General features: G+C 44.1%; 2 protein-coding genes across 5 annotated transcripts; both read right to left on the bottom strand.

Moving 5' to 3' along the window:
- Window positions 1–1,698: 1,698 nt before the first annotated feature.
- On the bottom strand, window positions 1,699–17,071 carry kctd17 (potassium channel tetramerization domain containing 17). 4 transcript variants are annotated; one of them, XM_076760093.1, is made up of 7 exons: window positions 16,616–17,071; window positions 8,830–8,938; window positions 8,311–8,402; window positions 7,487–7,633; window positions 6,236–6,361; window positions 5,574–5,715; window positions 1,699–4,286 (listed from the first exon to the last, which is right to left on the bottom strand). In XM_076760093.1, exons 1-6 carry the CDS (start codon window positions 16,970–16,972, stop codon window positions 5,614–5,616), a joined length of 933 nt encoding a protein of 310 aa, XP_076616208.1. In that variant the 5' UTR covers window positions 16,973–17,071; the 3' UTR covers window positions 1,699–4,286; window positions 5,574–5,613. The 4 variants fall into 4 exon arrangements, with proteins under 4 accessions (XP_076616208.1, XP_076616209.1, XP_076616210.1 ...); XM_076760094.1 differs by having other exon boundaries at window positions 7,535–7,633; XM_076760095.1 differs by having other exon boundaries at window positions 7,535–7,630.
- Window positions 17,072–17,737: 666 nt separating this feature from the next.
- plbd1b (phospholipase B domain containing 1b) lies at window positions 17,738–27,298 on the bottom strand. Its single transcript, XM_076760092.1, has 11 exons — window positions 27,182–27,298; window positions 26,331–26,553; window positions 25,441–25,524; window positions 24,878–25,019; window positions 24,627–24,773; window positions 23,356–23,500; window positions 20,896–21,096; window positions 18,973–19,113; window positions 18,679–18,864; window positions 18,416–18,522; window positions 17,738–18,233 (listed from the first exon to the last, which is right to left on the bottom strand). The coding sequence occupies exons 1-11, from the start codon at window positions 27,246–27,248 to the stop codon at window positions 18,057–18,059; spliced, it is 1,620 nt and encodes a 539-aa protein (XP_076616207.1). The 5' UTR covers window positions 27,249–27,298; the 3' UTR covers window positions 17,738–18,056.
- Window positions 27,299–27,312: the final 14 nt, after the last annotated feature.

Raw genomic sequence — 27,312 nt, 5'->3', positions numbered from 1 at the left:
AATACTAAATGCTGAAGAGGAAAACCTGGAGCAGGAAGGACAAAGCTGGTGGAGGCGTGGAACATGAAGATGAATAGAAAGAGACTGCAAACAAACCAATGGCAGGTTTCAAACGTGAATGATAGGCTTAAACAATCCATACAAACTGCTTTAGATCTATTTTCTACAATCACTCCAAAACAGAAGGTATGTCCTCACCTCCGTCTTCTTGGATTAACTCTTAATCCTCTGAGCAGACCTTTGCAGCTCCTTTCGAGTGTTTTTTAGTCACAAGTACTTTGATAAATGTTTATTCTTGCACTGGTTACTTTATATGCATTTATATTGTTTATGCATGCACATCTAGACACAACTGCTTCTGACCTCAGCTGCACCTCTAATCTGGCTGGCTGTAAATTTCCACCATTGAGGTTTAGGAGGTCGCTGCACTGCCTGTAACTGCTGCCTGTATAACTGACTTCACTTCAGATGTAGCCGCGTGTCATGATCGTGTCACTGTTGTGATGTCTGCCTCTGAAAAAACATTTTCAAATCTGCATTTTAAACCAAAGGACAAAGATTTATTTTTATTGAGACTGGTGACATTCATTTACATTCAATTAAAAAAAAAAAAAAAAACACCTTCTGCCACATTGTTGGAAACATTGTGTGTTGTTCAGGTCCTGATGAAGACAGTTCAGTGGGATCAAAACACAGCATCTCTTGAAGCCTGTACAGGTTCGTCTGAGGCGGTACAATGCATGTGTCACACAGTTTAGTTTGATGTATACAGACACTGAGGCTCTAAGGACAGCAGAAGACAGAAAATCCAGCATCAGATAAAATAGTTTTCTATCCACAGCTGCCTGGCAGATTAGTTTTTTTTGCACAGAATAATGAAAGGAGACTGCTCTGTAGGCTTGAACACGCTGGATACTATGTAAAAACACACTCTACTGTACAGCAGAAACAAGTCAACAATAGTGAACAAATAAAAAAAGTCACGTGTGGATCCAGCAAACCGAACACGGTAACTGGACATGCAAACGGAGCTTTAGAAAACTTAAAACATTTTCATCTGAGAGGAAAACTATATTCTTGGTGTTCATCAGCATTTATGTGAACAAAGACTAAAAACTAGCATATGTGGTAAACCTGATGAGTATATTTCTTTTTCACTGTTGAAGATCATCAGGTTAGTCAAAAATAAAAGCTAGTCATCAAGTAGAAAAAAGCAAAAGTCACCTAAAGATGACATTAAACCCCCACCCCCACCCCCCCGACTAAAAAAAGTCAAAGCACAAACTTTTTTTTTTCACTGTGTAACACTCAAAAAAGAAACCTTGAGAATAAATTAGACAACTGAATGTACAAAAGAAAAAAAGGCATGACATTTCATAGAAAACAGCTTCAGCTTCTTTGTCTCTACTTAAAACACTTTATGAAAAATAAAATTCTCAGAGCAAATACGCACCGGAAGAAATGTACACAAAGACTGAACCTGGACTCCCAATGAGATTGTAAACTACCCTTTCATCAGCTAAAATGTGAACACAGCTATTTAAAAAAAATGCGTGGAATAACACCGATGACCATTTTGACTTGTCTGTCTTTTGACACGTCAGCTTTGCTGCTTGAACTCAAGGCACCAAATGATCCGAGTTAAAAAGAGCCACGAGAAAAAGCCGATGTAACAAAATAAACGCGACTGTCTCTTTCAGTCTTCTCCCTCCTGCTAATGTCACTGGTATGATTATCATAAGCACGATGAGTAACTGTATCGTCACTACTCTAACATGTACTGTATGCTGCTAACCCAGCTCATAAGGTATTGCAAAGAACCTTAAAGGTCCAGGACGTTTCTATTTTACACTTGAAATGGATGAGACACTAACTTATGCACACATACACACACAAAATTGTATTTGCAGCCTATTTTTTTCAGATTTAATTATCAAAATGTTATCAAAAAAAGTCGCCAACCTAGATGGTAACTGTCGATTGTCTCACGTTATAACTCTTCACTGCTTATTGCCCGTATAAAACAGCCCGAGTGTGTTCGTGTGTTTCCCTACTGTACCCCGCTGGTCAGTCAGTGTTGGACGGGAGCTAAACAGCAGGGGGGGGTCAGACATAAGCTGCTGACGGCTCCATATGGCTGCGGAAATCTTAGAGGCAGAAATAATCTCTGTGCTCGAGGTGAACCTCAGCCAGAGACCTGCAGTTCTTCAGGGTTACACAGGTTAGATGGAATAAGAAACTGAAAGCGGAAGTGTAGTGATGTTTTAGACCTTTAGAATAACAAAGTCCATGAAAAAGTGGAAATATGAATGAATAAATATGACTAATATCGCTGTTAAGCATCTTCTCTACACAGCTGTTTGCTAGTACAGCTAACTTGGGTTTGGAACATGGCTGACTAGCTTACCCAGATAACTGAGCGTGGTTACTCTTTCTTCTTTTCCCTTTTCTGTTGAAATGTTTTTGCCGTTATGACTGCTTGGCTCCCATCACTCAACTATTTTAATAACGTGTGCCTCCAAGAATGCTTCAAAAGAGACCTTGAGTCCTGCCCCGTCCCTGTTTTTTTTGTTTTAAGGTTATGTATAACCCTTTATGGTCCAGCATTCAACAACCACACCTCCAGTGTTTAGCAGGAAATGTGCTGTCAGAAACTTAGGGCAGCTTTATTTGCTGAAAGACGCCTAAAAATGAATTGATTTCATTACACAGCATTATAGAATCTGCTGTCAGGGGTTGTGCCACAGACTGCAGGGGACACGAGTTTGATCTGTGGTGCAGTTCCTACAAGTTGCCAACAGAGGTTGATAAAAGTGGCGTGTGATCTAAGTGCTTCTTAAAATTCTTTTCAATCACACACCTGCACTGCGGCAGATCTGCTCACTGTGAGAGCTTGAAGCACGAGCTGAGAACAAACAGACAGCGACAGGGTGTCTGACTCTCACTTTACGCACCTCGCTCTCCTGTCTCACCCTCTGCTCCTCATTTTGATCTCCCTCCCTCCCCCCCCTCCCTCCCCCCTTCTCTGTGACTCTCTGTTACAGCCTTTCCTAACTCACGCCAACAGCGCTGTCAGCTGGGGCCAAAGCTGGCTCTGGATCCCAGCCAGAGCGACGAGACGACGCTGGCGCTGAGCATGCACCGGCACGAGGTGATGCAGGTGTGTATCAGCACATGACAGGGTGTTGGTGCAGGGGAAAACGGAGAAGGTGTGTGTGTGTGTGTGTGTGTGTGTGTGTGTGTGTGCGTGCGCGCACTGGCTGCTCTCGCTCTGAGCTCTGTTGGACAGTGACTGTTTCAGTCTCTGACAGTCTTGTGTGGCCAGTTGAAACCTCTGTGAGCAGTAAATAATGTGATACACACTGTATTCCATTGTCTCCAGCTACACCATTTCCATCTGTCAATTCCAAGCCAAACAACAAATGGCTAAACTAACATCTAATACTCTGAGATCAAAACAATGAGAACCCATGTTCTCAGTGAGAGCCAATACGCAGACCTGCAAGCAGGTATACGGCGATCAGTGCACCAGAAGCAACTCACAACCCAAGGTGGACTTCGGGGCGTCTGGTTTAACAAGCACTGCTCTGTATGCAGTGCACACTCCCAAGATCTGCTCCCACCCTGACTACACAGGCTGTGGAGTCTGTGTGCAGTTAAATCAACCCATTTGGTCCAATGGTCATCAGTATAAAGCTTGGAGGAGCAACTGCATCCATCAATGGACGATCATTGTTCAGGTTCATGCCTCCATGTTATCCGTGTCAACATTAGGAAATGTAATAATGTAGTTTTACAGCACAGTTCACACCATTCACCCTCTGTCAGACCATTGCGACGGCTCCTCACTGGGTAACGAAGACAATGTCAGATTTGATCTTCTCTGTCACATTTTGGTTGAGCACCTTGGATCAGCCAGCTTTAATCTGGATCTTTGGTTAGAATTTACTAAGCTCCACTACCCTTGGCAATATAATGTCTGCACACAAACTCATGATCATTCCTATAATTAGAATCAGTTTGACTGAAAAATACTTTTTGAGATATTGCTGCGACTCAGTGATTTAGGTTTTTTTTTCTTCTCTTTTTGGTCATTTGGTAATCTTTCTAAGTGGCATTTTAAAATGCACTGATAGGAATGCTACAAATCTGTTTTGATGACTGTCCACTGACGCAACGCACACATACACCATGAACAGAGTGTTGAAATGATCCTAACAAAAAAAAAAATAAAATAACTTAAATTCTTGTGATTTCTACATCCGGGACCCATGGATCTGGAAAAGCTGTGGAATAAAAGAAAAACAGATATTAGCACATTGCAGACCCACAACAACCTAATCTAGAAACATTTCTACACTCTGTGCTGTGGTTTGGATGTGATGGCGGTGATGATGATGAAAATGGTGACAGAATGAGAGCAAATGACTTTACTGACATGCATAATGGCTGGAGACGTCAACAAAAACACACACAGCCATGTCTTAACCACGTTACACGTTTTCAAATGGGCTCTTAGTTTAAATGTCTTTATATGTGTGCAGTATGTGGTGGGTGTAACTGTGTGTGACTCATTGACACTGTGTATACAGTATGCACACAGGCTGGGAAGGACATCTGACACTACTGCTGCACTGAAGGGTCATGGATGTTTCATGTCACAGCATCGGTAATGAGAGCCCACAGAGACACGGCGCTCCGTCAATATCTGCAACTCTGTGTCGGGTCATGACAGACCAGACTGAGCATGTCCGTGTTTACACACATGTACAAGTTGGCACGGGTCATTCTGACAAACAGCATGGGAAAGTGACATTTTCATCCAACAGCCAATTAGCAAAACACGCTTGCCAAAGTGTTTTATCAAATGGGGTTTTAGATCACTTTGAGGACACGTTTTCAGCAGATGGACAACGCGTACTTGAATTGTAGCTGATGATTTTGCATCCTGGCAGCGTTTAGGGAAATGCTCTGAGAGCCTGAAATGTTATAGATGTGGACTGTGTCAGGTCAGCCTGGTTCATCAGCAGAGGTCATTAACACGCAGTGTCAGGACCGGAGGGTTGAGACTGAAATAATGAGGTTTTTTTTGCTTCTTCTTCTTTCGTGTCATGAGCAGCTTCTCACAAACGACGGCACGCTCGACCGCAGTGAGCTGAACCGACATGCTGCACACACTGGCTGAGAGAGACTTTGGACTTTTAGGGAGGGATGAAGGAGCAAAGGGGCGCGCTGGATTTACAACACAGGACACGCCGAGTGCATCATTGTGAAACCAAAGGTGGCGCAACAATTGTTGGAAGCCAAAATAGTCACTGAAAATAAGATTTGACCTGGCGCTGGTTAAAGCCTCATTTGAGCTGCAGAAAATGTCAGTTTTAGTGTTTTCACTGCTGATTCCATTTGTGTACTAGGCAGGTTTAATATACACATATACAGAGGGACAGCTCAGAGGTCATCCTCAATGCAGTGCCATGAAACACTCGTGATCCCTGCAGACGTCACACACATATAAAAACACACTAAAATCTATCAGGTCTACCCACTAGCACATCTACGGCACAGTTCCTCACCCATTCCCGCTTCTCTTGGGAACACAGAAACATGACTCCCTCATTCTCTAAGCCACTCATTTGGTGTGGTATCTCTCCCTCCCTCCTCCTCCTCCTCCTCCTCCTCATCCTTCGCGGCTTCCTCCTCCTGCATCTCGGTCGGCTTCATTCAGCATGAAGGACGAAGGGGAAAACACAAAGAAAAGAAAAAAACAAAAAAAAAACAAGACAGAAAATGAAGAAAAAAACATGAACACGCTGATGAGTGTCAGTGAGCGGACAGTGAGAAGCTGAGAGGTCAATACAGAGGCACAGATATATGTCGATATATCCACATGTGAGAAGCAGAGAATAGACTGATACAGTGTTGAGAGAGACACAATGAGAGGTCGATAATAGAGGAAAGAGAGGCAGAGCTGTGTGAATGATGGAGTGAATGATTTTGTGAATGACATTTTCGAGGCGTGTGACATTTGGAGCTTTCAGTGAAGAGTGCAGGATCAAAGCACGCTCGCTTCGGCTTCAGCGGGAGGAGACACCTTCCTCCTCTTTCATACACGCCACAACAAAACAGGAAGACGCACATACAAAGCACGGACAGGGCCACACACGGAGACGCAGCCTGGCAGCTCGATCCTACAGTCTTTAAACATATGCACGCGTGTTTGTGACAGGGGGCTCACCTTGGTTTTGTGGCTCTGCTCCGTACCCAGTCCAGATCCAGGAGTGTGGAGCTCCTTGGATACGACACACAGAAACTCCGCCTGGTCCTCTGTTCCGTAGCTGTACGACGAGCCGATGTTCACCATCTAGAAAAAGACAGGGACACAGATACCGAAAGATATACAGAGGAGAGAGGGACAGAGAGACCGAGTGAGTGTCAGGGAGAATTAGAGATTACAGCAGAGGAAACAAAAAGCAGGAGAGAGGAAGTAACTGAGCGAGCCGGGATCCCGCACTACAGCGAGGAAGGGTTCTTCTCATGCATGGTTGGGGTGGGGAGTGGGGAGGGGGAGGGGGCAGCCTGCTGTTACACACACAGCAGTGGACTCAACAAAAAGCAGATTTTACTCGTGGGAACAGCAAAACAACTGTGGGTCAGCATCTGCAGGAAACAGTGCACAGTCATAGCAGTGCTGCATGCAATGGAGCTTAGTGCCAAAGCAGAGGGAAACAGGGGGGATCTAACAGTGATTTCTGGGCTTCAGCGTGGACAGGCTGGCCTATTAAGACTCCATGAGGCTCTGAGTTGAAGGTCTGAGTGTTACTACTTGAGAGGGCATCAATGAACTAAAGCCTCTCAGCTCAGGAGGCCTTCACCTTAAAAGATGCCGTTAACACTAAAAGACTTTTCCCTACTACTGACATTACAGTGAGTCACAAGATCAATAGACCTGTGTTATTTGTACTGTGTGTTCACACTGTGAGCTACGCTGCAGTCAGTTACTCTGTTCTAACAGACTGATGATAGTGTGAGAGTAAATACTGGTCTGCAGCTATGCGACTAATTGTCTCAGCTCTCTGGTCTAATATCTGTTACCAGGAAAGCCCAAATATAGAGAACAAAAACATATGAGACAAATGTAATGCAAAAAATGTGTCTAAGTCCTGTAATCTAAAGCAAACTTAACTAACACACAGTGGACATTTGATCGTCTGTGACTTTGAGAAACAGAACAGTTGGGCCCTATCCAGGGTCTGATCCCGTCATAAGAGGCTGAAGGTCAAAGATCCAGAGGATCAGGGTCTGCCTGCAAAAGCACATTTGTATTTACTACATTAGTCCTATTGGAGGTCGATAAATCAAGGGAACTAATGTGATCTGGGAGTCCTAAACTCATTTTGGGGGTGCAGACAACAGGCTCAGGTCAGGGCCAAGGGGTCAGGCCAAGGGTCAAGATAGAAGGGTCAGCAGCAGCGTGAGTCCAACCCACAGTCCAGAGCAGTCCGGTGCGGGGCTTTCTGCAGGCGCGCACGCTGACCTGCTCAAACTTCCAGCCGTCCGACATCGTGGAGACCATCTGGGTCAGCTCCTCCTCCTGGCACTGCAACACTCGGTAGACATGCTTGGGGGGCACCTGCTGGGGAGAGAGAAGAGAGGGGGTTAAGGAGACAAGAGATGGATGAAAAGGAAGGTACAATCATCCATAAGGAGAGAAATAAAAGAAAAACAACGCTGTCACGATAATCACAACACAAACATTTTAAGGACTGACTAACAAAACATGAAAACAACAAAAGGTTCATAATAATGTAGCCATTTTCATGTTTCTGCACCATATTCAACCTCAGGCAAACACAAGCAGTCAGTCCAGTGAAGTACAGTAGAGCGCAGGGAAAGTGGGTGTATGTTTGGGAGGGCAGTGGGATTATGTAAGGGTGAGTGCAACCATCCTTAGAAAAGAAAAGCAAGGAGAGAAGCCTGGCGTACGGCAGTGCTGTCCTTAGAGAAGCACAGAAGGGTGAAATCACTAATAAAGAGAAAATGACTGAAAGACGCTGCACTTACATCACCACCATGATGGTTAGAGTGTGCAGTACTGTGCGTATTATTACTGCTAGACTCAAAAAACGCAATTGAGAATATTAAAGCAACCTGTGTCACACTGTACCTCTACCCTTAACATTAGACAGTCAGTATACACATGATGCACTGACTGATGTGATCTGTGGTTCATTTTTTTAAAGCCATTCGAGCAGAGTGAGGCAGCGAACGCCACCTCCACCATGAAAACAGTTGGATGAGTTCTGCGTATACCTGCGTGGCTTTGGAGTCCCTCTCCACGATCCTCTCCTTGATCAGTTTGATCAGCGGGGTGATGTTGTAAAACTCAGCCTCCTCCAGGACACCTTGAAGAAAAACAGAAAGACGTGACTCAGCTCCTCCGCTCCTCCGGCCGTTCTGGTCAGACATAACCTCACAGCACCATCACATGAAGCGAAGATCCCCTCACCACACCACCAACCATGTTCCCAATGTAAACTACTTCCACTGTTTAGCCATTACTTTTAGCTAACAGTTTAGCCTTCTCTGCTCGCTAGCCAAGTGTTTTCACACACTCCTGTGGTGGGCAGGTGTTATAGCTGAGTCTATATGTGGACCTTTTCACATTTACTGAACTAGAAACTGACGCACTAAGAGACACTGAAGGAGAAATGACATCATGCGAGGCCGTATGGAGGTGCACAGTATTGTCTAGCTTTTCCACCTGCCCTATAAATAAAACAAACTCATGCATCCAGGACCCATCTGAGTAGAGTCAAAGCGTATCAACACCTTCTTCAGCCAGCTCCTTGTTGTAGACCAGTTTGCCGTGTCGCAAGTAGTTGAGAATGGGACCGAAGTAGGTGGGGTCTCTGTCAATCACATAAGCTCCTGTCTCATCCTGTTACAGAGAGAGAGAAAAAACACATTACACTATTATCACATCATAAAGTGCGTGTATTCAGTTATTCTATTAGAAGCTGTGTGTGTTGTAACTTGTAATAGAACTCAAGACAACTTGTTTGTGGTCGCGTGTGATGCACTGGGCTACTTCACATGTATGTAACTGGGTACTTCTCAAATATACTCCTTTCAATTTCCTTCCTCAAGCACTGGACCTCATCTGTAATATACTGAGTATTTTTAGTCCCAAAAGCTGACTAGCAGGAGAACAACATCCTGGTTTGCTATTTTCATCTTGTGGATGCAGTACTGGCTGCCCAGAGCGGATGTACGTACTCAAGATGCATTGCAGGGGTCTCCAAAATAAAAGCTGTCCAATGAGTGGTTCTGTTGATGTTAGAATGACGTGATGCTTTATGGGGTTTGAGAAAAAAATGTACTTAAAGGAACCAATTTGTGCTAAATATACCTGCACACAGCTCATATAACTCTCAGTCGTCAGACTAAAGAATAACTTTTCAGCCTTTATTATAAGAATCTGTTTCCAAAACGCTCCATAAAACCCTGTTGCTTCCTCTTCCAGCGTTGCTATTTACATCTCCCTTGAGACCTCCCTGCCACAGCAACAGCTTTTTGCAGCTGGACACAGGAGTTACAGCTTCCCGGCACACAAGAGTAGTTGTTGGTGACTTTGTTATCACACGTGTGTCGGCAGCCTGCTTCTCTCCCACCTCCAGGCTACTTCTGCCAAGTCTGCTTTGGTTGTTATGTCATGACTACTGCCCCTCCAACATACACACACATCCTCCCCCTGCTCTTCCTCGTGATTATTGCTTAAAGCAGAGCCCCCTTTCAGAGCTGAATTCACAAAAGAGCCACTGCTTGAAAAATTCATACAAAAACACACATAGAGAAAAAGAAGAGAAATTGTGCGAAAGAGGAAGTTAAAGAACATCAGTCTGATGATGTGTCGTTACTGCAGTTCAGTGGTTTCTGCAGAAACAGTGGCGTTTGCCTGGTGGCATGTACATTAATATTTGGGGCCTGGGTATGTGGAGAAAAAGAGACACTGTATACTCAGAGTCAAAGGAAAAGAAGATGTTCAGCTTAATAAAGAGAACCTACTCTTTTCACATGACTGACTCTAGTCATGGTTGTTTGCTGAAGCGGCAGCGGACAGCCTTGGCCTCCGGCAGCATCTTGTGTGGATGCATGTTATCACTTTTGTTAGTGGGTCCTTACTCATTCACACACACAGTGCCACTCACCCTCACTGGAACTGTCACGACCTTCCATTGTCTAATCCTAACCTCAGAGACTGAATCCAGACAAAGCATTCTGACAGTGTTAAAAGTGAGTGAGGCTCCCATGTTAACAGTACGGTTGTCCGACTGGACTGTAAACAAATGAGTTGGCTTGCAGCCAGTTTGCTTCTCCTCTGGTCTTCTTCCTCCTCCTGCACAGAGGCAGAGGAGGTTTAAGTCACTCTGAGGGCCGGGCCTGTGAAGTGGCTTCTTCTACCCACGACTCTCTGCAAATGTGTTTGCTATGAGGAGTCTGAACCTGTGCACAAAACAGCAGGCGGGAAGTGGGTGCACCACAGCTTTGGCAAATATTATCAATATCATTGTGGTAGTTGCACCAATGAGGCTCTGAAGTGTTTCTGGGGTGTCGAGGAATTCCTCTTATACACTCCTGCAGAGGAGCACGGCCTTGCTACAACTCACATCTCACTGAGCTGGAGGCAGTTGCATCGACTAAACCCAGTACCTGCCACATATAACTGTCACATTGTGTTGAGCTAGCTTCACTTACAACGTTAGCTTGCTAACATGTGACCGAGTAAAAGAGGTCAAGTGGACAAAGGTCTACACATCTCACCTCACACTTCATGAAATCATAAAGCTTAGTAACGATGTAGACTGGGAAGAGAGATAACGTTTGCCAACGTCATTTTGCTTAATTACGTAAAAAAAATAGCTAGTTTAAAACATTCCTGAGTTTTAATGGTGTAACCCGATTTAGTGCTACAAAGGACTTAATTATGGATTTACAATTAGCCGGTGCAACCCTTCCTGGAGCACTGACTGGTCATAACACACAACTCACTTCACAGTGCAGATTCTGCATTGTGCCAGTAAAGCATCGTCGTCTATGAGTGCTGACCCACTGTCTGTGTGACAGACTACAAAGAGAAGTAGCTGGGAAAGAACGACACAGTCATACATACACAGTGACTGAATGAACAATAGATGGGGTGTTGTCTACCCAATTTATATGAGAAGAATCAATTTATCCCTGATGCTCACGCCCTCACATCCAGCCAATCTTTGCTGGCGTAGCGTGACAGGAGCCTCTGATGTGCTGTTCCCAATGTGAACGCAGTGAACAAGGAAGCCTACATACCCGAGTGGACGGATTCAGACTGTAAAGTAGTCTGGAGGACGGACACACAGCTGGGTGAGGGACGGATTGGAGGAGAAGAAGAGAAGACAAATATGCGAGAAGAAACGGTATGACAAATAACCTCCTATTAGAACTGAAGGGCAGACATACTTGCAAATACCAATGACAAAGAATCATAGAGGGACACTGCTACAGAGACGGAGGATGAAGAGACACACACACACACACACACACACACACACACACACACACACACACACACACACACACCATCATAAATGAGCAGAGGAGCCGCAGCGGAGGACAGACCGACGCCTTATCAGCGTGACTTGACTTGACAGTGTGGGCATGACAACACTGGCGAAAAGCTTCCTCGATGTGTCAGAGCCCGGTTTCTCTCTCACTCACTCACTCACACACACACACACACACACACACACACACACACACACACACACGCACACGCACACGCACAGAATTTGTAGCTGTTCGCTACCACAGACCCATCTGCAGCCGCAGTACACCGACTTGCTCACACGAAAATATTTTCAGCTGTCGAGAGGACTCGGACACCAGTTGGAGAGCTAATGGTTTACAGAACATTTGTTCAGGGAAATGGGATGAGACTCCTCACCATCTCCCTGCAGAGGTAAGTACATCCCACAGGCTACAGTGTCACCAATAGCCAAACAAAAGCCCTGCTCACTTCGCAAAGCGCGCACACACACACACACACGCGTGCGCACACGCCTGCCTCAACTCTGCTGCTTGCTTGAGCGTGTGTAAACATGAGGGCTGAGGGATGCTGAAAAAGAACATAACAGCAAAATCCTTAAAAAAAACATCACGCATGATTATGTCATGTGTAACCTCTGCAGCTTCATCTGGAAATAATGTCACTCAAGAGGCAGATTTAAGCGAGGGCAGTCGTTTCAATCCATCAGTCTCATTCAAGCAATATCAGCAATCAATTAATCCATGATTGATTTTTTATGTAAACATAAACATGTCTGAGTTTACGTGCTCCTTGTTTCTTTGGATGTAGCTGTCTAATCCAGATATGAAGTATATTCTCCACAGCCGAAACTGATATTACTTCATCTGCATTGATTCAATTATGCAAGTTTAAGTTAAAGAAAACAGCAAAGCAGTTAAGGAAACAGTTAAGAAATGTGGTGACAAAAGGCAACTTTTTCATGTATTTTCCTACAAAGGGTTTGTGAAGTTCAACCCCAACTTCTAACCAAACACCTAATGAGCACGTATTGTGTGGCCCAAGTCTAATTTGTGTATCGTGACGGTTGAAAAGGGACAAGTCCACACAAATCTGTGCTGTTTATTCAAATGAAAACCTTTGCCTCTAGCATTTTGTTTTCGTTTCCACTGGTCCCTGCCAATGCCTCATATTAGACATCTCATAGCACAGATAAAGTGATAAAGCGAGTTCAGGCATGTGGTGGAATCCATGCTGACACTGTGCCACAGACCTTTAAGCTGTAAACACACACACACACACAATATGTACAGATAAAGTTACAGCATGAGGCCACCAAAAATCCTCTGATCCCACTGGCATTTAACAGGAATTAAACCGCTGTTAATCACAAATTTGTGGTTATAGTCCACAGCTGGCTGTCCTGTTACACCTGCTCAGCTAACATCATCTAGCATCATCAAAGCTGAATCTTGGCTACGTTATGTAAGAGTCTTGGGACGGCGTGAGGTCAGCTTGGCTCATATTAACAGCAGAAAGCCCTGGGTTTGGTTCGGTGCAGGGGCAGGGCAGCTGAGGTGCTGCTAGTCCTATTAAACAGTCACACACAGTCGGCCAGTCTGTGCGTATGTGGGTTTAAAAACAGTCAAGAACCCCTGGGCAGAAACACACGAACGTCAGCGGATTAGAGGGAGACTCCGGTGCGGATAAAACCAGCTTCTCTCCTGAGCGAGACACGAAAACACACTCGCTCTGTGTGCTAAAGAACCCGAGCAGAGGCTGGTTCCTGCCTGGTGTCTGCTGGGAGAGGCAGTACGCTGGCACACTGAGACCCTCAAAGACACTTCACACTTTCCCTGGGAAGATTTTGAGACAAGAGTTTTCAGTGTGTTCAGTTTATCGATGCCCTAGTAGCACAAGGAACACTGCAAGAAGTCAATGACAGGAAATTGTGAGGAGAGATTGTAAGCCACCCAGACCCACAGCAGGTCTCCTGACTTGCAACAAGCGAGAATGGAGAGAGGTTCACCGCTTTGTGAACACATGATTGTATAAAGGATTGTTTGTTGCATGCATCTTTAGGTTTTCAACAGCCTCCCAACTTTTTATTGCAATCAGGGTTGAACAAGGTTGAAGGTTCATTCGTCGTTCTGTGACACAGGGCTGTACCAGAACATGCACGCTGCAGTCCCTTAATGCTACTCACAAAACAAACACTACACAGCCTGATGAATAAATACTAAGACATAAAAATAAACACTGACAGTGACCGGGGTGAGGACGGCCACACTTAACTCTTCAGGAAGCTTCTGATTGCAAAACCGCCAAATAAAAACTATTTAAAAGCCGTTTTCCTTGTGATTTGTCATTTCTTCTGTAAATATATGTGTGGCTTACAGCAGAATTCATTAGCAGCACAGTGATTATCTAACCAAACCAGTTTTTCCTCTGGCTCCTGGACCGCAGCTCTGCATACATCAGATGACCTCAGCTGCGTGCATATTGTTACTCGGTACATCCCTCCAGCGACGAGCCTTTAATTCTTGAAAATCTGAACCTCTGTGTAGAATACAAAGGAACAGACAACAGATCATATCTCTAAGATCAACGGGCATACCCCTTATGATAACCTGAAACATGTCTCTATGGTAGGAAAACACTTGCATCAAGCCTTTCTCCACTGCACCATCTGTTAATGTATCCATGCCTGACAAACAGCAGCTCGACCATCATGTTCACAGGTCACATCTCGGAGAGGATTCAGAGCCTCGCCTACAGCTCAGTTCACGTTTTCAGGATGACGGCAGCGCGATGGAGCCAGAAAACCATCACACTAAAATTAAGTCCCTCTCTCGAGATGCGAGTTTGTGATTAAAAAGCAGCAATAAAAAGGTGCAGACTAGAAAGGACAAACGTGCGCTCGGCGTTCACAGTGAGTCAGCTGCTGAGAGCGAGCGTGAGGGGAGGACAGGACGGCGATGACGAGGATGGAAAGAGCGGGGACGAGGGAAGGAAAGAAGGAGATGTAGGTGTGTGTTTGTGCATGTGAGAGAGAGGTTCAGCGTGCGACTGTGTGTCTTAAGGCGAGCGCAGAGGGAGCTCCTGACGGGTCGCGGCTGAAGGTCACACGGGAATATTCTTTCCACAGAGCCGAGCGGTGCAGCAGGGGAACAGTCATCACCGCTGTCGGCTAAAAACCTCCCAACTCTGATTTTGGCGGCTGTTTTTAGCTTTGTCACTTTAGCTGCAGGAAGACCTGCTCTTCTGCAAGCCACAGACACGTGACGCCGATTGAAACCCTCCACTGGTTGACATCGAAAGCACACGGCGAGGACACCAAACATGCGCTGGTTGGGATTTGGCAATATAACGATATTTACTGTGAGATGATACAAACTCTGCCATCAGTTTGGACTATGTTAAGTGTCTCTGGGTTTGTCAGACCATTATGGGTGATGTAAATCAAAGAGGAGGCCTGTTCTACAACAATACTGGATTTCTTTATGATTCTTGCAAAAAATGTGAAGAAGTAGTTTAATTTAACTGACATTGTTATTTTACTGAGATCTCTGTGTTACTCTGTCGTCCATTTTCCCCATCAGAGGCTTCTTTGGGAAGACTTTGCTTATCCAAATTGAGGGTCTAGGGATACAGATTGTAAAGCCCTTTGATGGAGAATTGTGATTTGTGATCTTGGGTTCTATAAATAAAACTGACTCGGGTTGCGACTAACTTTTATTTCCATGATCAACAATTCATTTCTCGCTTTTTAATGTTTCATCGAAATGTCAGCAAACGGTCCCCAGAACCGACTGGGATGTCTTCAGATGTTTTGTATGACCATGACAAACCTAAAAAAACATTCACGTTTGACAACCTAAAACCAATACATTTACTTCCATTCCTGCCATTGTTGCTAAAACACTGGACATTTTGAAGCTCAAGCTTATCACCTGACGGCAAAGAAATATCAATTTACAGTCGACTCAAAGCTGCGAGGAAGACCTACCCCCTTTCTCTGGCTGTCACATACTTGCATATCAAAGCCTGCAGGATAATAGAAATCTGCATCATTCATGAGACTTGCCAGCCCTTCCAGTGTGTTCAGTCTACATGTGACTGGGAGACACACAATACATCTCAATCTCTCTCTCTCTCTCTCTCCATAAGATGCCAGCTGTACAGCTACTGACTGTGCAGCTCCCTGCAGAAGAGGAGGCACGTGTTCATCCATCTGACCCAAGCTACATTCACACCATGAAATGATGCTCACACACACACACACACACACACAGGAGAAAGACAGAGAACCGCACATATGCAGTATATCAGCCTGTCATTAGACAACTCTACACCTACTGTGGAGCCACATTTCCAGGCCAGAACAGAGCTGTAGTAATAGGAGTAATAGGTTCTGGGAACCGCAAACAGATAATATAGTTATAGTATAATATAGTCAAATTAAGGCAGCAGTTATTATTTTACCACTCAGTCTGTACTGGGTGTAATGCTGAGGCCACAATGGACATTACTTCATTAAGACCGTCAGGTTAGAGAAAATGCGCCTTTCATACGCCAGCAATGCAAAATAAATCATGATGTAGTCTGTAGGGGTAAAGGAAATGTTTGTCTAGCCAAACTTTTAGCATCTGTCAGGGTATAACAATGTTATCACGAGGTGGAAAACACACCAATGTAAACTCACGAGTAAGAGCGAGTCACTACAGGAATGTCAGAAAAAGTTACGGTGGTGTTTTTCCACTGGCTTTGTCGCCATATTAAACTTGCAGAGAAACGTTGGTCTTTAGCTCTCCTGTAATACTCTACGGTGTGTTTAAGGTCCACTGAATGTTGGCTGACTGAGAATAAAGTGCTGACAAACGTCGGGACAACACTTTACATTGGGAACATAACAGCCAATAAAAGTCAATAATGAAGAAGGTGACTGTTGTCTTATTAGTGTCATGGACACACACCAAGCCCCTGTTAAGTGAAAATCATTTTTCGCCTGTTGTGAAGGAAGCGACGTTCACCGCGTGCCCTGAGCGGACTCACCGTGTCCGAGTGCAGGTCCTGCTGCTGGCACAGCCGGTACAGGAACGAAGTTTGCTCCTTCAGGAGGGTCTGCCGCGTCGTGAGGAACACCGTGCCGCCGACGTTCAGCCGTACCCACTTGCCGTTATTACCCCCGGCGGGGTTGATGACAGAGCCGTTACCGATGCTCTGCGACGCCGTCCCGCCGGGTTCTGTCTCGCTGGCGGTGGCGGAGGTCGCGCTCTCTCCCGCCTCACTGTCTTTGTTGTTGTTGTTATTGTTGTTGTTGTTGTTGCTGTTGTGGTGGTGGCAGCCGTGGTGCGGCGAGGGCGCAGCGACGTCCGCCGGTTCCCGCTGGTCGTCCGCTGTCGTTGCCATTTGGAAACTGCCGATAGAGACGTAGTGGAGACGAGCGAGGGCGTCCGTCCGTGTCCGCTGTTGTCTCGGCTTTTTCTCTCGCTTGCCGACGGAGGACGCTCCGCCCCAGACCGCACCAACTCAAAGATCAGCCGCGTGAAGGGTCCGAAAATGAGAAGATGCACACCCGAGAAGTACTTTCAAAATAAAAGCTATTTTCGATCCGTCGCTGCCAACGTTCAACACGCACTCTGTACATTCACGGAGTGATATAAAAAACAGAATTAAAGTAGAGTGTACATTTGTTACACGGTCATTTGTGCAACAAATCTAACCCTAATAGAGTATGCAACTCATTTGTCAAGTCATCTGGATTCATACATTTTATTTTGAAAGAAAATGTTTCCCATAATGAGGTGTTGCCTGGTTTTCTCTGGCAAACTTGACGAAGACCAAACGAACTGGGTCTTGTAGTTTTTGTAGAATTATTATTACTACCAAATAGAGAAAACGCACCACAGTTTACAATAGATTTTATTATTGTTAATATTTGCATAAAGTCAGTCAGAACACTTCGTTTGACACTGTGTAAACCTGAGTAAACATTGCATAGAACTTTAAACGGCAACCACAAACAAATAAATTAGTATTTATCTCAAAAAACAAACAAACAAACAAACGTTTCGGTTAGCATTTCCATGATGGCTAAAATCCAAACATTTTTTGAACACATATTTCCACAGTTTGTGAAAACACCGCTGATAAATCTATAATCCTCCTGTTAATTCAGAGTACGCTGTCATGATGCTGCCCCTCTTGGATGGGTGCTGACATATAAGAATCATTCCAACAGGAACATCTCATTATGTTTATGGCTCATATTTAGTAGAAACAAGCTATTTAATATTCATTAATATTTATCAATTTTAAAATGCATGTTGCAGGATGATGAACTAATGGATTAGTAAACAGCTTAATGACAAACAAACAGCCAACAGGATATTCAGTGTTCAAAGCATTTTAGGATTCCTGATACCTTGAAAAGGAAAGCATGACCTGTTCTACCTGGATGGGTGGTGTCTTCTGTCTCTGTCTCCGTCTTCTGTCACGGTCTTTGCAGGGTGGGCCTCATGGGGACGAAGGGAAAGTTGTAGGTGTGTGGGAGACCCTGAAGAGTCGAGATGTTGAAGGATTGCCATGAGAATGGACGAAGGCCCCCCTGCGTCGTGGGGCCGTTTATTGCCTCTGCAACCAGCTGGACAGCCATCTGGTAATCCGTCACCTGTACCGTGAGGCAGAAATGGGTAAGGAGGGCACAAAGGATGGATTGAGAGAGTGAAAGGAAGTAAGTGAGGTCAAATCTTTTCTTGGAAAAGCCCCTGAAGAAAGCTCCAGACCAAAACACTGCAATACAGTGTGTAGTTTAAGATTTATTCTGACGCTAATATTCTGATGAGCTCTAACCTTAGAGTCATAGCAGCCTCCTGGATGCGGCCTCCTCGGTCTCAGGTCATTACGGCAACAGATGGTTTTACATGGATGGCCTTTGGAGTAGGGGTCTCTCTTGTAGTCTGAAACAGAACCAGTCTGAGTTGAGGCATGCTGCTTACAGTCTGAAATAACATCCTGAATTATTTGTGTGTTTTTTCTGTCACATCTCTGAAGCTCTTCAAGACCAGGAAAAGGATACAAAATGTGAGGAATGCCAGAGTTATTGATACACCTACTGTTGTATCTCATGATGCGTTTGAGGGAGCTGAGGTCAGACACCTTGGCGTGGTCCCGACGGAGGATTTTGGCTCGGGGACAGAGGTCGTAAGAGAAGTCCTCTCCGTATCTCTTCCACATCACACCGTACCCGCTCAGGTTGTAGATTTCAAGATGAAACGGTATGTTGTAAGACGGCCAATACCCTGTCAAACGTAGTACACTCAAGGTGTAGGTTGTCCAGACACATTGCAGCCTACAAAAGCAACCCTGGATAAAACTGAAAAACCTACACACAGGTGTTTGTTTCTTACCTCTGCGTAAAGCTTGAGTCTGATCAGAGTGCATCACCTTCCCAGGAATCTGCTCCACCACAGTCAGAGCTCCATTCCTGATGCTGTGACCCAGAGAAACCCTGCTCAGGTCCACCACCATGTATTGGCTGTTATATGTACCTAAAATAAAGAGGGGGACATGCTCTGTGTCTTGCCTCACAGACACAAAGGATCCACATAGGTTTTGAAGGTCTATATCACTTAATACTAAGAGGACAGGCCTATTAAACATAGAGTATACAAATTTGCATATCTGCTGAACATTTTCAAAGTAACAGTGACACCAACAACATAAACTTCTGGGTCCAGAGTTTCTTGCACAGACGATCCTAACCTAACCCCCTTTAACTGGAATGAAAGCACAGGTAAAGGTGAACGGTGTTATAGCTGCCTGCAGGCCACCACAACGGTTTGGCAGGGCAGGGAGCTTGAGAGAGGAGGCTGCTGAGGGATGAGAGGACTGTCAGGCACCAGAACACTCTGTCCTGTTCTCCCCTGCCCTCCCATAGCAATATGATGTGAAAGATCAAAGCAGCTGCCCAATTAACACACACCAGTGTTGTGCAATGATAAGGAGGGTCTGTTTGAGATTCTGCTGAAACTTGTCCTGTGATTTTTTACATAGCTGGGGTTTTAGCTCCAGACCAAGATACTCATTCACTCCTTTCTGCAAGTCTCATTGTCCTCTTGTCTGTTCTTCTTTCTCTGCCCAGAAAAGATCAGTCGATAGATGTTTGTCTTTAAGCAATTTAATGAGAAGAAATGTCCCTGTTGCAATTACAGTAACATTATTGGTGACATGCTTCACATTTCTGGCTTCATTTCTTTAAGTGGTGTATTTTTAGCCATGCTAGCAGCATAGCTGGTCTCTTGGTCCACCACTTTGGCCCAGACCAAAATACTTTGGACAGACTGTCATGACATTTGGTACACACATTCTTGTCCCCCTCGAGGATGAAACGTGGTAAGTTTGGTGGTCCCCTGACTTACAGTGCCACCAGCACATCAAAGTTTTTACCTGTCCTGTGAAATATCTCAACATCATTTCAAAGGATTGGCATGAAACTTTGTACAGACAATCATGCTTCCCTGAGGATGCATCCTACTGACTTTGGTGAGCTTTATCATCATCGTAGACATTAGCATTTAGCTCAAAGCACAGCTGTGTACAGCCTAACAGACCCATGAGCAGGGCTGTGGACTCTTCATTACTAAATAAAATGACCTTATTCATTGTTCTTCTGTAGAGATGTTGATGATGGATAGTTGGATACATGGAGTTTAATATGTATCAGCAATAACCCGCAGATTCTTTATTGCAGTGTTTATTGCACTAGTGTGCAGTAAATAGTGGTGCAACCAAGGTGCAATAGTGGACATTGGAGCCCTGCAGTGTGTGAGCTGTTTTCTATTTATTTCATGCAAAACTCAAACAGGGAAATTTAATGAAGAATGCGATGCCGTGACAGTGTGCATCTTTGTGAATCTCTTAGAAATTTGAAAAGACACCTACTAATCATCCTGTATCCACCCTCATTTTCTCTCAGCTGGATTGAAAATCACTCTGGTTATTCTCAGCTTGACATATGCATTTCAGAAAATGCCTTCAGTCTGTCATGTCTAGCATAATTCTGGGGAAATGTATCTGAAAATCCAACTAGACGATGCAGACAGGAAGAACGTTTGCACACTAGAAATGAGTGACTTCTCATCACGGTATGACAGTATTTGCATCATTTATTTGAATTACACAAAAAGGTTTGCTGGTGGAGAGCGAGGGGAGTTTAGCAGAGGGAGTTTGCTCTGCTGTGCTCATCATTTCCCCTGCTGGCATGTCTGGAAGGATGTAACAACCAACACCTCTCAACCCCCTTGTCTTGACTTATATCAACAGACTTTCACCTGAGTTGTATTTGGAGAAGATGTGTGCCCATTCCTCTCCGCTGTACGCCAAGCTGTTGGCCAGGCGGACTCTCTGCCAGGCCAGCAGGCTGTGAGGACTTAGCTGGGAGAACAGAGAGACATTGAAGACACCGATGGAGGTCTGCGTCATCAGCAGGCCGCTCCCAAGAAGGTAGAAGTCATCCAGAGACATCAGGAAGCCTGGAGGACGAGGAGGAAGAGGAGGAGGAGGTAGGAGTGGTGGCAAAGGGTAGATGGAGCGAGAGGAGACTGATGTTTGAGGAGTTGTGGTGAGATTTTTTCTTATGCTTGCTTAAAACTGCAGGTTGTCTGACTATTTATCAGTAGTTAAAAGTACCTGAAGTACTGTTTTCAGGAACAATTTTGAGGTACTTGTACTTTGCTTGAGTACTTCTGGCTTAAATTGTTTCATATTTCCACTGCACTACATTCCAGAGGGAGGTATATTTTTTACACTTCCACATGCTGTGACAGCTCTAATTACTGGTTATTTTGCTGATGCAGGACATTTCAGTCCAGACAAATGACATGCTTTGAATCAGTCTCACTGTTGACAAGCTGTCGTTTTCAGCTGCAGCAGGCTGCTGTTTTCAGAAGCTCCAATAAGCCAGTGCACATACATGAAGTGAAGCATTAAGCTGCTGAAAGCCACATATTCCCTTCATGAGTTGGTGGAGAGCTACAAGAGTGTGAATACTGGACACTCACCAGGTGGACACAAACATGACCCTCAATGAATGATAGTGCTGCTCTGTGTCTGCTGGATGTATAAATTAGCAACTGTATGCTAACAGCTTTGCCATGTGATAATTGTTGTCTTTGCAGCTTGTTTCTGCTGCCCACAAGTGGCCAAAAAAAAAAAAAAAAATCAGTTGCTGCAGGTTTGAATAAAAAACCCCCCAAAGACTTCCACAAAAGAATAGCTTTGGGAAGTACGCTGCTGATCAGAACTGATAAGAGGATCGACGCCTCTCTCATACTTGTCCGGGAAATGCAACCACAGTCAAAATCTGCTTAGCTCAGCTTAGTGTAAAGAAAGGAAACAAAGCTAAACAGCTGGCGTGACGTTGTCTGACGGTAGCAAAATCCACCTACCAGCACCTTCTACAAAGCAGACATGATGTATTATTTAGTGAGTTTTAGAGGTGTTGCATGTCGGATTTTGTTACCTTCAGCTTCCTCAGCTCTACATGAGTCCCAGGTATTTCACCTTAAGGGATGCAAGGGCAGCATTGTAGATGGAGGATAGGTGGTGCTGTAGATTTCCTCCTCTGTTGAAGGAAGGCTTCTCTATTTTTACTGTCTGTCCTCCCTGTCCAAAACATGTACATTGCTGTCCTTGAATGAGTGCTCCTTGTCTTTCATTGGTAGGTAGACTGTTGAGTTGTTGGTCCTCCTGTGCTGAGCCATGCTGGGTGTAGCTGGATATTTACCAGACAGATATGATCGTGGTATCTTCTACTATCATACTACTTTTACTATCAAACCTGCTGGTATTAGAATGGTTACATATAATAACAAATAAGTACTTCTACATATTTTAATATTCCTGCTACTACCATTAGCATTACCATATTAGCATTACTATGTCTATAATACTAGCAATTCTGATGCTGCTGATATCAATAATACATACGCCATGCTGATGCTGCTATCAATAATAAATATCAGTATTTATATGGCATCTTTTCTTGCTCTGCTGGCCCTGGTCTGCTGTGTGTGTGCTAAATGTTTCACATTGTCAGAGAGAAAGCAGCTTAAGAAGGCTGCAGGGGTCACACACTACCTCCAGTGGCAGGAGTGTATTTCATCTCTTCATTTTAATATAGTGAAGTGATATCCTTGCCCTGCCGGCCTCTAAAAATAGTGTTTTAAAACCACTTGTGTTCTGATAGCAATGGAGCCTGTAAGAGGATTTTTATGGCCTGGATCACTCAGCAAATCTTTGACCACAAAATTATTCAGCCTCCCCTGACTTGACAGAGAGGGAACACATTTCATACAGCTCTGTTTTGGGTGTATACACACACCGCAGTGGATGGTTCCTCGTCACCGTCTAAGCTGTGTGCTTAGCAGAAGAATTACTTTCAGGAGACAATGTTCATTGAGGATTTGGGTTAAATCCTTGATGTCAGTGTTTATATTTTTCAAGATGAAAACGAAACCGTGTGGATTAAGCACAAGCTGTTCACCTCAGCTCAGGGATTTTACAAGAAGAAAGCTGTGTTTTGCTGCACTGTAGGTCGACAAACTCAAAGCCCATATTCAGGTCATGTGCTCAGTAAACACTGTTGCATCTACAAGCTGCAAATCTCAATTTTGTCAACATTGCTTATGCCGTGTCTGAGCTATGATGATCTTTTAGGAGAAAGTATAAATACAGTCGTCTGCAGATCATATGTGTGATGTCGTATTTTGTGTGCGCGTGTGTGTGTGTACCAGGATAGCTGCTGAACGACATCCTTCCAGTAGCAGCGTGTGTGTCAGACAATCTGAAGTCCCAGTGTTTATAGATACGCATGGTGGCTGCATATGTATACCAGCTCGAGTGGCCAAACAGCAGGTTCTCAAAGCCTGGCAGCACCTGAAGCGCAGAGAGGGGAGAGGGTGGGGTTGTGCTGATGGACGTCTGCATGTTGGCAGTGAGAAACTTTTATCTTATCGGTTAGCGCATGTATGATATCCATGCATAGGTTGACTTCACAAGTACATTATGATGACCTGTATTTACATTTATTGATTGATGGCCCCTAATAATCATGATAATTATGACAGGCGCAAAGGAGGACATCAGGCGATGTAGAAAGAGCTACAAAGTCCATGTTTGAAGGAAGGTGGGGTGGATGGATGGGCCAACCAAACACAGGACTTTCACCTACTCCAATCTCTAAACTTTTCATCTAGCGCTATTGTGAGGTCAAACTTCTTTTGAACTGTCCAGTACTTTATGACCAAATACCTGCTAAAGTAATAGCATTCCCATCAGCCTCAGCTGTACTTTGTGTTCAATGCAAATTAACAAATGTTAGCAAGCTAGCACTCTAAACTAAGGTGCGGAAACATGGTAAACATTAAACATCAGCATGTTAGCATTTAGCTCAAAGCACCATTGTGCCAACGTACAGCCTCACAGAGTCTAGCATGGTTGTAGGGTCTCAATCATGTTTGTAATTAACCAGAACTTTTGCGATTTTTGTCATTATTAAGCAGAAAGTCTGGATTTGAATTAGGTTTTTTTATATTTAGTTGGAATGCAGCTTGGTCCTTTGAACAACTCTAATTTAACGTTTTGATTTTGTGCATAATGTTTTTTAAACCTACTTGTGGATATTTCACACATATCTGGTAAATGTGACATCTTTAATTAAGAACTACAATAAGAAGATTTTTAAATTGAAGGAAACCCAGCAGCATGTAATTAAATGAGGTGAAACAAAATCTCATTAACAAAAACCTTTTCTCTGATTGTACAATTTCGTCACTCTTTGTCCTTGCTTCCATTTGCCCTTTGTCTTTGATGCCTGAATGGGTGTAGAATGGGTGAATGGGTGGAAGAGAAAACACCACCCTCCAAATGGCCTTTTACACTCACTGACACAGTTTAGAGGAGGAAAGCCCATGCACAAGGGCCGACAATAAAACTAATTGGGTCTATGCTGAGGCTTCCCCAGTGCTCCTTCACAGCTTGAGCCAAATGAGCTTGGCCTAACCTTGATGAGAGCAGTGCAGTGGCCCATTCCTGGCATCCTGAGAGCGCCGGCCCCTGTGGAGGAGTTGGAGCGAGGCGTAAGAGCCGGGACGAGGTCCAGGAGGTCCCCAATACCATTCAGAAACTGGAGGGCAAACGCTGATAGAGGCTGGGGAGGAAGGAGAGAGCAAGTGGCAGAGGTGAATGAAATGGTACTGTGACAACTGTCTCGCCATCTCCAACACACACACACACACACACACATTCACACACCTCTCTGTGTTTGCTTTTGGCCCACTGTGCGGCTCCAGCCTGGAGTCCATCCAGCTGGGCCAGGATCAGTCCCAGATGCTTCCACAAGGGATCGCTGTGTCTCCTCAGTTTCACCTGCTCTCTGGCCCACTGGTCCTGTTTGCTGTGAATCATTCAGAGAGCTCAGAGGCACGTAGGGCTGTTTCTGTTACTAATTAGTGCATTTGGTTGCTCCTTGAGCCTGCTGCCTCATTTTGCTGTGCATCCGAATTCAGAACTCACTGCGTGCATAAATGTCAGTTTTGCATTCAGTATAGTCCAGTGTTTGACACTGTTAGACAATACTGGTGAAGATGACAATAGCTCATCAATCAATATCTTCCTATTTCAGAATGTCTGCATAAATAAAAATAGAAATATGAACACAAGTATTTCAACCAAGAAACTTGTGCAGTCAGGTGAAAAAGCATGGAATAATAAAATTCTCTCTTTCTTTGCAAGTTTTATGCACTGTTTCTCTGTCGCTGAACGAACCAATAAACAAGTAGGGTTAAGCTTGAACGAGACAGATGATAAGACCATACCTTAAAAACCTTTTCAGGGGACTCAAAACCTTCTCGTCCTTTATGAGTTGAGGGTACATGTTGGAGTAATGATTGAACATCTGTCTGCAGCGGAAGAATAACAACAGAGGGAATTAAAGCAGACATTAAGTAAACACAGTGCACTTGCGGTACAGTTACTAGCCACCCTGTCAAAGCTGTGATCAGGCATGAAATCCAATCTGCCACATTTTTAAAGGCCTTCTCAGTTTTTTGACTACGAGCCTTACCACAATCAATATTACTGTCATGCTTCTCTCAAGTGGCTAGATCTACAACAGATTATTTCTCCATTAAGTAATAAAGGATATAGGTATTTTTCATTGCATTTAAAGTATGTTGACAGTGATACAAGTCTTTTACAACACAATGCTGGAGAATAAGAATTTCTCAGTGGACTTTGATCCTTGATTCAGATCCACACTCACAAAAACATCCTTAAACAGAGAAAAAACAGAGGGAACTTTAGTGAGAGAAGCAGAGGAAGGATCCCTCTGCCAGGATGGACAGATGTGTGTGCAGAAGAAACCGACATATTAAAATTACAATGTGGACAACAAGGATAAGGAAATTATTGACAGATTGTAAACACAAAGAGCACAGTTTATGGAGACTGATCATGCAGCGTCAAAACACACTCTCACTGTTGCACTTACATGTTTAAGATGACAGTGATTGGCCTAAACATAGGCCTAATCATTCATGGGAGATAAGGTGTTTATCTGTATCTTTATCTAAAAATAAAATGTGCCCTGAACAGAATATGTTTTGTCCTATTTAGTGATAGTGATCCTCTTAAGTGTTTAGTCTCAATCAATACCTGGAACATAGACTTGACGTGATCTGTCCATTGTGAGGCCTGTGACACTCACCCAGCAGTGAGATAACCTTCCAGGTACCCAGCCAGGAAGAAGGTGGTCTCGTCTTCCTGTGTGATTCCTCCATGACCCGCGCAGATCTCCAACACACCCCATCCAGACATGAGCAGAGTGTCGTTGAAGTAACCGTAGGCTCCCCCCTCTGTCTCCATCACCCCTTCCTTCAGGATCACACTTTTCCGGGCAGCATCCCAGGTCACAGTGGCCTCTTGGAGCTCTACCATTGTAAAAGGATAGACAGGGTTACAGGGTTGAGGTTGGATAACACGCATTATGTAAGATAATGTTATGACACCAATAGAATGAAGAATAAGGAAAATGCAGCCTTTTTTTTCCCCCCTACCTGTTACTTGTCATGGGGGTTCATATTGGTTAGTGTAGTTAATTGGACATGCAGGTAGAATGTAATATACTATATTTATTGTATGTGTAAGATTGCACAAACAGCGTACAAGGAAATATACAAGGTTTCTCCCAGTAGACATTGGTAAACATGATGTAAGAGACACAAAACCATTTCAAAAGAATAGAAAATTACTTACACAGGTCAATATATTAATGTGGTATTTCAAAAATTAAAAAATGTTAATCGTAAAATACATAGATAAATAAGTAAATAGAATAAAATAGTGCAGACTAAAACTAAAAACAAAAAAAAAAAAAAAAACTAAAATGAGCTTTCTATAAAACCTAGTTAGGTGCCACCATGAACTGTATCTGTTTGTATTCAGTAATTTCCACATAAACAAACAGCCTGTCTTTTTCAATAGTAGGTATAACTCAATTCTATTGGACACAAAATTAGTTTCCGTCATATACAGACAAACCACAGCAACGTTACTCACGGTAAGTTTGCACTGATGCAGTCAGTGCGGTCAACAGTACGCACAGTCTGATGCTCTGCTTCTCCATGTTAGCTGATATTTTCCTGCAAACATCTGCCTGTCATGTCATTTAAGCACTACACAATTCTTTT

This window comes from Chaetodon auriga, chromosome 20, assembly GCF_051107435.1.
Source record: "Chaetodon auriga isolate fChaAug3 chromosome 20, fChaAug3.hap1, whole genome shotgun sequence".
Taxonomy (NCBI): domain Eukaryota; kingdom Metazoa; phylum Chordata; class Actinopteri; order Chaetodontiformes; family Chaetodontidae; genus Chaetodon; species Chaetodon auriga.
This window is presented reverse-complemented; position numbering and strand designations above follow the sequence as displayed.